Here is a 14,332-nt window from a genome sequence, read left to right as displayed (position 1 = left end):
GAAAATGCGTCGGCATTTGCATGGCACTCCAGCGTTATGCTTGGCATTGACCCCGATTTCCTGTGCCACAAGCTGGCTATAGACCCTAATGCAAAAGTAGTGATCCAAAAGAGGAGGAAGTTTGGAGAGGAGAAACGAAGGGCCATTGCGGAAGAAATGAAGAAATTGGTAAAGGCAGGACATGTCCGAGAAATCCAGTATCCGACCTGGTTAGCAAATCTGGTGATGGTTTGCAAGAGTAATGCAAAGTGGAGAATGTGTATGGACTTCACCGACCTTAATAAGGCGTGCCCAAAGGACTCGTACCCGCTGCCCAACCTAGACTGCTTGGTTGAGGGAGCGTCGGGGTACGAGTTACTGAGTTTCATGGATGCTTACTTGGGGTACAACCAGATCTGCATGCATTCAGCAGATGAAGACAAGAAAGCCTTCATAGTACATCAAGCCAATTTTTGCTACAGGGTTTTGCCGTTCGGTTTAAAGAAATCGGGGGCGACTTATCAACGACTAATGGACAAGGTTTTAATGAATCAGCTGGGTTGGAATGTGGAAGCTTATGTGGACGACATGGTGGTGAAGTCGGCGAGCATCGATCGACATTTTGACGACTTGCAGGAATTGTTTGACACTATCGGTAAGTACCAACTCAAATTGAATCCCGAAAAGTGCTCTTTTGGGGTCCAAGTAGGAAAATTCCTTGGTTTTCTATTAACTCATCGTGGCATCGAAGCAAACCCCGACAAGTGTTCGGCCATCATCAATATGAGGAGCCCATCTACGGTGAAGGAGGTTCAACAACTGGCGGGAAGGATGACCTCCCTGTTTCATTTTCTGTCAAGGGCAGCTGATAAGGCGTTACCACTGTTCCAATGTCTGAAGAAGAACGATCGTTTCACTTGGACGACCGAGTGTGAAGAAGCTTTCACGGAACTCAAGAGGTCACTGGCATCGTCGCCGATTTTGACAAAACCCCGACCGAGCCTCCCCTTGTTGGTTTACATATCGGCATTCGACCGAGCACTCAGTTCGATTCTTGTACAAGAGCAGGAAGCTTCTCAAGTTCCTATTTACTTCGTGAGTAGGGTCTTACAGGGAGTAGAGACGAGGTACAAAAAGATTGAAAAGCTGGCCCTTGCGATACTAGTTACTGCGAGGAAGTTGAGACACTATTTCCAGAGCTACAAGGTGGTAATCCGAACTGACCATCCGATCTGGCAAGTCTTACAGAAACCCAACCTGGTAGGTAGAATGATGAAATGGTCGGTCGAGTTATCAGAGTTCTCCATCAAGTATGAGCCGAGAGGAGCAATAAAGGCTCAAGCCTTAGTCGATTTCTTGATGGAATTGACCCCTCCTGTTGAGGAGGGTAGTGTCGGAGAAACCCAATGGATTGTATTAGTGGATGGTGCTTCGAATCTAGGAGGAAGTGGAGCCGGAATCATCTTGGAGGGTCCAGGGGGAATACTACTGGAGCAGTCATTACGATTTGAGTTCCGAGCAAGCAATAACCAAGCCGAGTACGAGGTGTTGTTAGCAGGAATGATTTTGGCGAAGGAGATGGGGGCGACGAGTTTATCAGCTCGGAGTGACTCTTAGTTGATCACGGGGCAAGTTGCTGGAACTTTCCAAGCAAAGGATCCCCAATTGGCAAAGTACCTGGAGAAGGTTAAGCTCTTATCAGAAAACTTCCGAGAGTTTACACTTAACCATGTGTCGCGAGAGCAAAATTTGTGAGCCGATCTTCTCTCTAAGTTAGCAAGCACAAAGAAGCCAGGGGCCACTCGGTCGGTTATCCAAGAAACCTTTGCTCAGCCGAGTATTAGTGAGCCACAGGGGAGTGTTCTTTTCATCCAAGAAGAGCTAGATTCGTGGATGGGACCATATATTGCATACTTGACACGAGGGGAGTTGCCAGAGGACAAAAACGAGGCGTCATTGATACAGAGGGAGTCACCCAGGTTCGTAGTCATCAACGAAAGGTTGTATCGAAGGGGTTTTAGCTCTCCCCTTTTGAGATGTTTGACCACATCGCAAGCGCAAAGAGTGATGGATGAAGTGCATGGCGGCATGTGTGGAAGTCATATCGGAGGGCGAGCTCTAGTATATAAAGTCGCGAGGGCGGGGTATTTTTGGCCGACTTTGAGAAACGACTGCGTCAATTGGGTTCGAAAATGTGATGGATGTCAAAGACACGCAACCTTGCACCACTCCCCAGCTAAACGACTCCATTCAATCTTGTCTCCTTGGCCATTTAACAACTGGGGTATTGATATTCTCGGTCCATTTCCGATCGCAGTCAGACAGTTGAAATTCTTGATAGTGGCTGTAGACTACTTCAGCAAATAGATCGAGGCGGAGCCAGTAGCAACAATTTCGGCAGAGAAGGTAAGGACATTTTTTTGGAAGAATGTGATATGCAGATATAGTGTTCCTCAAGTGGTCGTATCAGATAACGAGACACAATTTGCGAGTGGGAGAGTCCGCGATTTCTGTGGGGAGATCGGAATCCGGATGACGTTCACTTCCGTTGAACACCCCCAGTCTAATGGCCAAGCGGAATCGGCCAACAAGGTTATACTCTCGGGATTGAAAAAAAGCATCTAGGACTCAGGCACTTCATGGGTGGGGGAGCTTCCTCGAGTGTTATGGTCATACCACACGACTGTTCACTCGTCGACCCAGGACACCCCTTTCAATCTAGTGTATGGGATAGATGTGATGATACCGATTGAAACCGTCGAACCCTCGGTACGTACTACAGGCTTCTCTGAGGAGGAATCCAAACAGGGAAAACGAGTTGATTTGGATTTGATCACAGAAACAAGAGAAAGAGCACGGATAAATCAAGTAGCAACGCAACGAAGGGCTGCTTTCAAATACAATACAAAGGTCGTCCCAAGAGATTTTGTCGTAGGAGACCTTGTTTTGAAGCGCGCTTAGCTAACTCAAATGAGGAACAAACTGTCACCTAAATGGGTCGGCCCCTATAAAATTGACGATGTGGTCGGCAAATAAGCTTACCGATTGAGGACGCTTGATGGAGGGAAGATCCTAAGGACTTGGAACGCTGCAAATTTATGATTTTATTATAGTTAATTTATTCATTTGTATCAGGTCCACTCTTTTCCTAGCTCAGTATTTTTTCCCCATAAAAATAAGAGAGGTTTTTTTGCTGAGAAGGTTTTTAATGAGGCACCACAGACTAATAATTTCTCAACTTTAATAAATATCATCCCACTACTGTTCTTCTATGATTTTTAACATGTGTTATTTCCAAAGGTACCAAAACTCGTGATTGATATGTAAAAATCCGACTGGGCGAGTATAAATAACTCGAAGACCAAACTCGTGATTGATCGGTAAAAATCCAACTGGACGAGTATAAATAACTCGAAGACAAAACTCGTGATTGATCGGTAAAAATTCGACTGGGCGAGTATAAATAACTCGAAGACCAAAACTCGTGAATGATCGGTAAAAATCCGACTGGGCGAGTATAAATAACTCGAAGACCAAAACTCATGAATGATCGGTAAAAATCTGACTGGACGAGTATAAATAACTCGAAGACCAAAACTCGTGATTGATCGGTAAAAATCTGACTGGGCGATGTAGACCCCTAAAATTGTCCGGGTCGGAAATAAGACTCGAAGACCCTCGAAGACCAAAGGAAAGTCAGCCGGAAGGACTCCTGGAAGACCGGAAGACCCTAGGATGATTATTCGTAGGTTTAGAAGTCTTAGAGTAGCTCAAAATAAGGAAGTGGAGGGAATGAAGCCCAATACGGCCTCCCAAAAGTTCAGTACGGCCGTATTGAACATTTTGAACTACAATACGGCCGCACTGAACTCAATACGGTCGTATTGAAGTTTCTGAACTTCAATACGGCCGCACTGAACTCAATACGGCCGTATTGAGTTTTTTTGAACTTCAATACGGCCGTACTGAATTCAATACGGCCGTATTGTAGTTCAAAAACTCAATACGGGCCGTATTGACCCCCAGAGGCCGTACTGCGCCTCATCCCTATAAATATGACGTCAATTGGACGTTATTTGACACTTTTACACTGAGTTTTAACCCTCTTCTTGAGTATTCTGGGTTTTTTTGAGCAGTGCTCTGCCTAGAAATCACTCGGAGAGTTGATCCGACAAAGTTCTCGAGTTTTGAGCTTTTTGCTTGAGTCTCGAACTGAGTCGAAGGGAAATCCTCCGGATTTCCGTAGTTAAAATTTTTTAGGAGGGAGCGAGCGGGCTTGTAGAGCGAGGGAACGCCAAAAAGCTTCCCAGTTTTACTTGAATATAAAAGCACGCTTCAAAGGCTTCTTCTTAAGTCCTTCCTTTTACTGCTTTCTGTGTGTATATTTAACTGTCATCATGTAGATAGTTAAGTTATAATTGTTTAGAATAAATAAGGGTAATTTAGTAATTTCGCACTATTATTTTTAGAAATAATCTTTCATAGGGAACCCGAAAGGGGCGTTGTGGGGTGCTAACACCTTCCCCACGCGTAACCGACTCCCTTACCCGACTCTGGTTGTAATGGCCGAAGTCGATTTTTGAATCGATTGCCTTAAACCTCTTTTTCCAATGTTTTGAGTAAAACATTGGTGGCGACTCCATGAACCCTTCCTTTTTATGAAAACCGCTAATCCATGGAGGGTCCCGCTTGGGATTAACATGGATTGGTGAGCCTTTTAATAAAATTGCTCGTTTGACAAGGTCTCAGTTTGAGAATAAGTCATTCTAGCAATCCATATTTTTAAACAAATAAAAGAGTCCAACCATCCTTCGCGAACGCCGAAAGCCCGTTTCGCGCCGGTGACGACAGATGGCGACTCTGCTGGGGAAGCCTCGAGAGTCAGTCCCATTTAGTGATGGATTATTTCTAAAAATAATAGTTTAAAATTACTTTATTACCCCTCACTTGTATGATAACATGCTTTATCTATTTGGCTTTAATAATTGTTGTATGTTTAAATTTACGCAATTGTTTGAAATACAAACTGCACACGAACCTTTGCACACAACAGTTCCCTCTATACCTGGGGGCATGAGTGGTAAGCCATAGGGAGTGGATGTTAGTACGACCGGTTGTCGAATGGGTCTATAGGTGCCCGTAGACCGTTGTCGGAAAGCATCACTCAAGGTGATAACCATGAACTCGAGTCCGACAGTGCGTTGGAGCTTTCTATCGACTTACGACGAGAGGAATTGGGTCCCTATAATGGGGGCACCTTGGGGGCCTCAGACCGGTGAGAACAGTTAGAACCACCTTGAATATGCACTTTTCTGCAGGATACCCCTACCTCGTGATTCGCTCGTGACTGTTCGTGGATGAGTGAATTGTGTGTGCATTGTTTATGTGACATTGTTTGAGCATACATTGCATTATTTAAACATACAACATTCCCTTTTTAAATAAGAATAAATGGGAATAAGAATCTTCCATTACATGGTGTTAACATCTACCATCATCACATTCATGTAGGTAGTTTCCCTTTTGACCCAAAAATACAAAAAAATATACTCAAAGAAAAAAAGAAAAAATATTATTTATCCAAACCAAGCAATATCATGCATCATTTTAGGAATATCCCGAAAACATGATAATGCTTAGTTGAATAAACACAATGCATGCATATTCAACGTCATCATCTCATGTCATGCATTCTTATCAAAGATCATGGAGGGATCTAGGTTTGCATTTCATACATCCCTCCCAATAAATCATTAATAAACATTAATATAAAAAAAGAAATAATCGATGCGTATGTTCAAGATGGATCGCACGCCATTTGTTATTAAGTGTAAGCCAACAACCGCGCCAAGCGAGCGCATATCAACTCCGTTGTTGGTAATCAAGACGAATAAAGGGGAAGGTCCGACACCATTAAGGATCACTGCTCCAAGACCTTTCCCCTACGAATCAAATAAGGCTGTGCCGTGGATATACGACATCCATTCTTCTGCCGACAGCGATATCTCTAACATCGCTGGACTTGGGGGCATGACTAGGAGTGGCAGGATCTACACTCCCGATGATCTTCATGATAAAGCTCCCAAGAATAAAGAAAAGGAAAAAGAAAAAGAAAAAAAACCGAGGAAAATAAAGAATCTGAGGAGGAGACTGATGAGCTGTTAAAATTCATCAAACAAAGCGAGTACTCCATTGTGGATCAACTTCACAAGACACCAGCAAAGATCACTTTGTTGTCGTTGATCCTAAGCTCCAAACCGCATCAGCAAGCTCTGTTGAAAGTCTTGAACGAGGCATATGTGTCGCATACTATCTCCCAAGACAAATTTGAGGGGATTGTTAGTCACATCACGGCTAATGATCACCTCTCTTTCACCGATGAAGAGATCCCCGCTGAGGGACCGAACCACAACAAGCCCTTGCACATCTCTGTAAAGTGCAAGGAGTATCACATCGCTAAAGTCTTGGTAGATAATGGATCTTCCTTGAATGTGATGCCAAAAAGAACGCTCGATCAAGTGGCAATCAAGGGAGTCCAAATGCGCCCGAGCAACATGATCGTTCGAGCTTTCGACGGATCTAAAAGAGAAGTAGTGGGAGAAATCAATCTTCCAATCCAAATTGGACCCACTATCTTCAACGTCGAATTTCAAGTGATGGACATTACTCCGGCATACAGCCGTCTCCTTGGCCGACCTTGGATTCATGATGCGAAAGTTGTACCCTCTACGCTCCACCAGAAAGTCAAGTTCATAGTGGGTGACAAACTGGTGACTGTACAAGCTGAAGATGACATACTCATCAGCAAGCCATCCAACATACCTTATGTGGATGTAGCAGAGGAAGCTTTAGAAACCGCCTTCCAAGCATTGGAGATCGCCAATGTTGAGACATTTCCCCGAGAAATGAAGAAGGTAGCCCATATGCTCATCAAGAACGGATACTTGCCAGGACAAGGACTTGGCAAGGATTCCCAAGGAATTCCCGAGCTACCTATTATCAAGGATAATCCGGGGAAACAAGGGTTAGGATACAACCCTAATAAAGATCAAAGGACGAAGAGGAATCAAGATCTTTCTCGACGTTCTTTAAGCCAGATCTTTAGGAAGGCCGGTTCACAAGCGTCAAGGCCGGTCGTCGTCGTCAAGTGTTTTTCTCCTTCCGATAGGGATGTATAGACCTGATGACTATTAGAGATTACTCCTCGGGGACAGCCCGACCCCCGAGCCTCGATAGGGCACATGTTTCCACTATGATTATAATAAAATCATTCTTCATTATTTCTTATTGCTTCTTTTCTTGCTTACAATAAAATTCTAGACCGCATTATTTAACCCTGTTTGAATAAACATAAATGAGGTTAAAATCGTCTTTATAAAAATAAACCTGCATCTTTTTTATGTGGAAGTGTGTGTGACAACTTGGAGCACCTTCCCTTGGCCTCGACAAGTGCCATCATGGGTAAAAAGAAATCTTTTAAAATAAAAGAAGCTCGGCAGGAAACCCAAAAATGGGGCTGCGCAAAAATAAGAGCAAAAGACCCGCTAGGAATCCCACGAAAAGGGTGACCTAGGCAAAATTTAGGGTTACGAAAATGAATAAAAACAAAGGTCCGCTAAAACGCCACAAAAGGGTGTTTTAGGCAAAAATAAGGACAATCAAAAAACGAAAGAAATCCATGATGGTACCATGAACCGAATTCAAAAAGAAAGGTTCAAGGGAAGTTATCTAAGTTGTCAAATCACAACGTCAATAACAAGATTTGATTAACTTCATGAATGTTTAAACAAACAAACCTAAACACAATAAGCCTACCTTGGCCAGCCATTCTTACAAAAACAATTTTTCAAAATAAAAATAAATCCCCTCTAAAACACAAACTTCTGAACAAAAAAATATCTTTCCTTTCTTTTCTCTCTTGTCCCAAACGATTTTAGAATAATCTAGTGGAAACATGGAGATATAGTGGTCAATAGGAGGGTTGACACGTCTTCTAAAGGAAGGGGAGGATCACTGGGTTGATGACGCCCATCTCAATATAACACGCATCATTCCTCGGTTACAGAAATCGGCAGCGCACAGCCCGTCTAGAGGAATGGCAAAAATCCAAACAGAAAAAATGCATCGGTTAATTCTTTTGAAAAATGAATCAAATAGAATTAGGTGCATCATACATCATACATGCATACAGATGATAGGTGTAATGGAAAATCACTTATTCTCTGTTTATTCAAAAAAAAAAAATCAAACTTCAGAAAAAACTATACGCCCGTATCATGTTCAGTACGCCCGTACCAAAATTAGGGTTATGAACAAATTTTCAATTCAATACGGGCATACTGAAATGAATAACGGCCGTATTGGCAATAACAGAAATCCTCCCTCACGTCGATGACAGAAATTCCTCCAAGAAGAGGAGGATAGGGGGAGCCATTCATTTTTTCTAAAAAAAAAAAAAAACAAATTAATAAAATAATTAAACTTGCATTTTGTGCATCACGCACATTAATTGCACATTCAAAGACCTCATCATGAGGCAGTCGCATAAAATAGGAAAAAATAGAAAAATTGCTTGTGTATGACAGCAGTCAACAGAAAAGGCCAAAAAAAACGACAAAAAGGCAAAAATATAGAAAAAGCCAAAAAATGACAAAAAAGGCAATAAAATACAGAAAAAGCCAAAAACGACAAAAAAGGCAAAAGATTTAGAAAATCAATCGCCTCGTACAGAATAACTGAGCCTGGAGAGGCTTGCCGAAATAATACTCTCACAGAATAACTGAGCCTGGAGAGGCTTGCCGAAATAATACTCCCTCATCAGAATAATTGAGCCTGGAGAGGCTTGCCGAAATAATACTCTCTCAGAATAATTGAGCCTGGAGAGGCTTGCCGAAATAATACTCGTACAGAATAATTGAGCCTGGAGAGGCTCGCCGAAATAATACTCCCCAGAGATATCTCAGCTTCCACTCACGGGCCAAATTCCCCAGTGAAAGCTATCAAAGCGAGATCAGCAAAATTCCCCAACGGAAGCACGATCCAAACAAAATATCCAAGTCAAAGGATTTAAACTTCCTCAGTGGAAGATAGCTTTCCAACTCAAACGAAGAGTAAAGCTAAGCCTGAAGAGGCTTTCTAAATAATACTCTGGGATACATAAGAACTTCAAATCCCCAGTCGCCTACACAAGAGGCACTCCTTCAAAAAGAAAAATCCAAAAGATCAATAATCATTCCCCAAGTGGAATCCGGCTCTCAGCCAATCATTGAACGTCAAGCTGATACGCCTAACAGAAGAGGCCAATCACAACCAATGACAAAATCCCCTAGCGGATAACAGCCTACACAGAGGCAACAAAATCCAAAAATCAAAAAGAGTCACCCGAATAAGGATAACCGGGATACTCCACCAACGTCGAAAGGACGTCAGCCAATCATAAGGCACCGCTCATCTCAGAAAGAGCATCTTCGTGTCTACACCCCAAGGAAACAGAAATTCCTCAATGGGCACCAACTACTCAATGGAAAGTTGGGACACAAGAACCTATGAGTAACTGCACATCCCCTAGACGGATCCCTACGTTATCCAGCCCTCAGTGGCACAAAAATCAAAAACAATCGTCGAAGCAGCATCGTGGACTGTGGAGACAAAATCATCACGACAAAATCCCCCAGCGGATAATAGCCTACACAGAGGCGACAAAAATCAGAAAACCCAAAAGAGATACCCGAATAAGGATAACCGGGATACTCCACCAACGTCAAAGGACGTCAGCCAAACATAAGGCATCGCTCAATTCAAGAGAGAGCATTTGTGTCTACACCTCAAGGAGTCAGAAATTCCCCATGGGTACCAACTAAGCAATGCAAGTTGGGGCACAAAAACCTATGAATGACTGCACATCCCCTAGACGGATCCCTGCGTTATCCAGCCCTCAGTGGCACAAAATCAGAAAAACAAATCGTCGAAGCAGCATCGTGGACTGTGGAGACAAAATCATCTCAAAGCCTAAGAGGCAATACTCAGCTACCCAGTTGTCGAGAGCACCGAGGTATGCACAAGCCTGGAGAGGCAATACTCAGCTACCCAGTTGTCGAGAGCACCGAGGTATGCACAAGCCTGGAGAGGCGGTACTCAGCTACCCAGTTGTCGAAAGCACCGAGGTATGCACAAGCCTGGAGAGGCGGTACTCAGCTACCCAGTTGTCGAGAGCACCGAGGTATGCACAAGCCTGGAGAGGCGGTACTCAGCTACCCAGTTGTCAAGAGCACCGAGGTATGCACAAGCCTGGAGAGGCGGTACTCAGCTACCCAGTTGTCGAGAGCACCGAGGTATGCATGAGCCTGGAGAGGCGATGACTAATACTCAACCTGGAGAGGCTACTCAACAATTTTCCACCGGAAGACACTACAAGTCGGAAGGATGGCTTATTCCCCGGACAATTGGGTCAACTCCTTTACTTGTCAAACGGTACACTAAAAGCCGTTTGACTAAGAAAAGGGGGGGCAACTGTAGACCCCTAAAATTGTCCGGGTCAGAAATAAGACTCGAAGACCCTCGAAGACCAAAGGAAAGTCAGCCGGAAGGACTCCTGGAAGACCCCGGAAGACCCTAGGATGATTATTCGTAGGTTTAGAAGTCTTAGAGTAGCTCAAAATAAGGAAGTGGAGGGAATGAAGCCCAATACGGCCTCCCAAAAGTTCAGTACGGCCGTATTGAACATTTTGAACTACAATACGGCCGCACTGAACTCAATACGGTCGTATTGAAGTTTCTGAACTTCAATACGGCCGCACTGAACTCAATACGGCCGTATTGAGTTTTTTTGAACTTCAATACGGCCGTACTGAATTCAATACGGCCGTATTGTAGTTCAAAAACTCAATACGGGCCGTATTGACCCCCAGAGGCCGTACTGCGCCTCATCCCTATAAATATGACATCAATTGGACGTCATTTGACACTTTTACACTGAGTTTTAACCCTCTTCTTGAGTATTCTGGGTTTTTTTGAGCAGTGCTCTGCCTAGAAATCACTCGGAGAGTTGATCCGACAAAGTTCTCGAGTTTTGAGCTTTTTGCTTGAGTCTCGAACTGAGTCGAAGGGAAATCCTCCGGATTTCCATAGTTAAAATTTTTTAGGAGGGAGCGAGCGGGCTTGTAGAGCGAGGGAACGCCAAAAAGCTTCCCAGTTTTACTTGAATATAAAAGCACGCTTCAAAGGTTTCTTCTTAAGTCCTTCCTTTTACTGCTTTCTGTGTGTATATTTAACTGTCATCATGTAGATAGTTAAGTTATAATTGTTTAGAATAAATAGGGGTAATTTAGTAATTTCGCACTATTATTTTTAGAAATAATCTGTCATAGGGAACCCGAAAGGGGCGCTGTGGGGTGCTAACACCTTCCCCACGCGTAACCGACTCCCTTACCCGACTCTGGTTGTAATGGCCGAAGTCGATTTTTGAATCGATTGCCTTAAACCTCTTTTTCCAATGTTTTGAGTAAAACATTGGTGGCGACTCCATGAACCCTTCCTTTTTATGAAAACCGCTAATCCATGGAGGGTCTCGCTTGGGATTAACATGGATTGGTGAGCCTTTTAATAAAATTGCTCGTTTGACAAGGTCTCAGTTTGAGAATAAGTCATTCTAGCAATCCATATTTTTAAACAAATAAAAGAGTCCAACCATCCTTCGCGAATGCCGAAAGCCCGTTTCGGGCCGGTGGCGACAGGCGAGTATAAATCAAGAAGGTCGGCCCATTCCCATTAAGCTCATGCAATCGGTATTTGAATGACCCCCTGAATTCAAAATAGAATCTTTAAATTGGTCATTTCATCATATGATTGATTTTCTCATTTAAGACGGTATATTCGCGACTAAAGGTGAACTTTCTCACTTACATTCAGTCGGATAAATCGGTATTTCGGCGATTCCTATGTGGGTTCTTGGTTTCAACAGAATATAGCATTTACATCTCTGAGTCGAAATGTTGATGGTCATAGGTTAATTATCTCACCATATTGACTCAGAATTCGGACGACTTACCTAGTTAATAATTTTTTAACTTGGGAAATTTTCCACTAAGAGTTTGAACCGGCATTTGGGCGATTTGTTTGTCGCAAGTCCATGTTTTGACTTGGAAGGTTTCTGTTTATTACTTGAATCGGCTCTTCGGTGATTTGCTGATCAAAATTCATTTTAACTTGGAAAATTTTCCACCCATCATTCGAGTTGGCATTTGGGCGATAACTTGGTCAAGTTCCATTTTAACTCAGAAAATTTTCCACTCATCATTTGAGTCGGCATTTGGGCGATTACTTGGTAAAGTTCCTTTTTAACTTAGAAAATTTTCCACTCATCATTTGAGTCGGTGTTCGGGCGATTACTTGGTCAAGTTCCTTTTTAACTAAGAAAATTTTCCACTCATCATTTGAGTCGGCGTTCGGGCGATCACTTTTTCAAGTTCCATTTTTAACTTAGAAAATTTTCCACCCATCATTCGAGTCGGCGTTTGGGCGATAACTTGGTCAAGTTCCATTTTAACTTGGAAAATTTTCCACTCATCATTTGAGTCGGCGTTCGGGAGATCACTTGGTCAAGTTCCATTTTAACTTAGAAAATTTTCCACTCATCATTCGAGTCGGCATTTGGGCGGTTACTTGGTCAAGTTCCTTTTTAAATTAGAAAATTTTCCACTCATCATTTGAGTCGGCGTTTGGGCGATTACTTGGTCAAGTTCCTTTTTAACTTAGAAAATTTTCCACTCATCATTTGAGTCGGCGTTCGGGCGATCACTTTGTCAAGTTCCATTTTTAACTTAGAAAATTTTCCACTCATCATTCGAGTCGGCATTTGGGCGATTACTTGGTCAAGTTCCATTTTAACTTAGAAAATTTTCCACTCATCATTTGAGTCGGCGTTCGGGCGATCACTTTGTCAAGTTCCATTTTTAACTTAGAAAATTTTCCACTCTTGACTATGGGTCGGGAATTTTGGCGATCACTTAAGGTTTTAAAACCCTAATTTTTAAACTTCGAATTATTTTGTGCTTAAGTAATCGGCATTTTGGCGACTTCCTGTTATGTTAAAACCTCTTAGAATTATTCTCATTATTAAGATCGGCGTTCCGACGATTTGTATTTGTTTCAAGCACGCTGATAAACGCAATCGACAATTCACACCATGAATTTAGGTTGAAAAACAGTTTCTAAGTCTAATTACGCACAATATCAAGCAAGAAGAACATACTTCATAAACGCTTCAAAACAATATTATCAAGTTTGCAAAGGCGATACAAAAAGTCAAGAACACAAAAACATAAAGACAAAACAAGATTTTAAAGAAAAACTCAGTCATCTTCGGGAGGATCCACCAACGAACCATTCACAATCTCCTTGAAGTACCCCATTCTCCCAATGTCGAGATCGGCATACATAAATTTGATTTGGGTAGTCGCCGCATCATAGCCCTAAACAAACTTTGTCAGAGCGTCCATCTTGGCCGCTTCAAGATCGTTTTGAAGTTTCTCAACTTCAACTTTCATGAGGGATAGGTCATTCTCGAAGACGTTGGCGGCATCGGATGACTTGTCTCGGGCCAGGCGCGTCTCATCCAACTCCTTCTCCATCGCCATTTTCTCCGTCAACCAAGCTTGCTTTTCTTCCTCAAAGACACGGCGGCCTTCCAGCAATTTATCTCGTTCAGTGGATACCCATTTGAAGTCGGCCTTGCTTTTATTCAGGCTCTCCTCAAGGGACGAAATCTTTTTCCCTTGCACCTTAGTCTCCCTCACTAATCCATGAATTTTGTCTTCATTGACGAGTGAAAGAAACGACAGGCGATTAGTCAACGATTCAACCCCCTTGGCAATAGAAAAAGCACTCATTTTTTCCAAGTCGCCACGGTCTCCGTCCAACAAGTCGGTCCCACAAATATGGGCACTGTGATTGAATTTCTCGTCCCAAAAAGAGGCCACATTGCCACGATCGACGTCACGGTCCACTGGATCCCAGTCCTCACCGAGACACGCACTGAGAGTCCTCTCAGCCGACTGGGCCTCCGTGTCACCTTTATCTCCCTCAAAAGCCACAATGGTTTCCATGTTTACCACCGAAATGGCCCTATCGGTTTCGCAGCGATGCTTGTGCGAAGACTCGCCCACACCTTTCGCCAATGTCGCAGGCCTCTCGGTCTCACTGGCCTTCTCGGTGGCCGACTCCCCTATCCCAGCGACCTAGGAAGCTTTTTGTTGCTTCCACATCTTCATCATTTCTCGATTACTCATGCTGGCCATCCTCTATGCAAAAAACGCATCAACAACTTATGACAAAAAAACAAAGGCAAAAAGGATAG

General features: G+C 43.1%; 1 protein-coding gene across 1 annotated transcript; it reads left to right on the top strand.

Moving 5' to 3' along the window:
* The first annotated feature begins 1,872 nt into the window (after nt 1-1,872).
* Nucleotides 1,873-2,940, top strand: LOC145955655 (uncharacterized). Its single transcript, XM_083070628.1, has 3 exons — nt 1,873-1,958; nt 2,421-2,571; nt 2,683-2,940. Exons 1-3 carry the CDS (start codon nt 1,873-1,875, stop codon nt 2,938-2,940), a joined length of 495 nt encoding a protein of 164 aa, XP_082926754.1.
* Nucleotides 2,941-14,332: the final 11,392 nt, after the last annotated feature.

Source organism: Cajanus cajan, chromosome 1 (genome assembly GCF_000230855.2).
Source record: "Cajanus cajan strain Asha chromosome 1, NIPB_CcT2T_4, whole genome shotgun sequence".
Lineage (NCBI taxonomy): Eukaryota > Viridiplantae > Streptophyta > Magnoliopsida > Fabales > Fabaceae > Cajanus > Cajanus cajan.
Note: the sequence above shows the minus strand (reverse complement) of the source record. Positions and strands in the feature narration are given on the sequence as shown.

What these genes read in the sequence shown, in the direction of transcription:
- LOC145955655 (XM_083070628.1), top strand. Translation starts at nt 1,873, where the DNA reads ATGGGACCATATATTGCATACTTGACACGAGGGGAGTTGCCAGAGGAC. An exon ending in ATACAGAGGGAGTCACCCAG is followed by an intron (nt 1,959 to 2,420) that starts GTTCGTAGTCAT and finishes TGTGATATGCAG; the next exon opens with ATATAGTGTTCCTCAAGTGG. An exon ending in AAGCGGAATCGGCCAACAAG is followed by an intron (nt 2,572 to 2,682) that starts GTTATACTCTCG and finishes TCGTCGACCCAG; the next exon opens with GACACCCCTTTCAATCTAGT.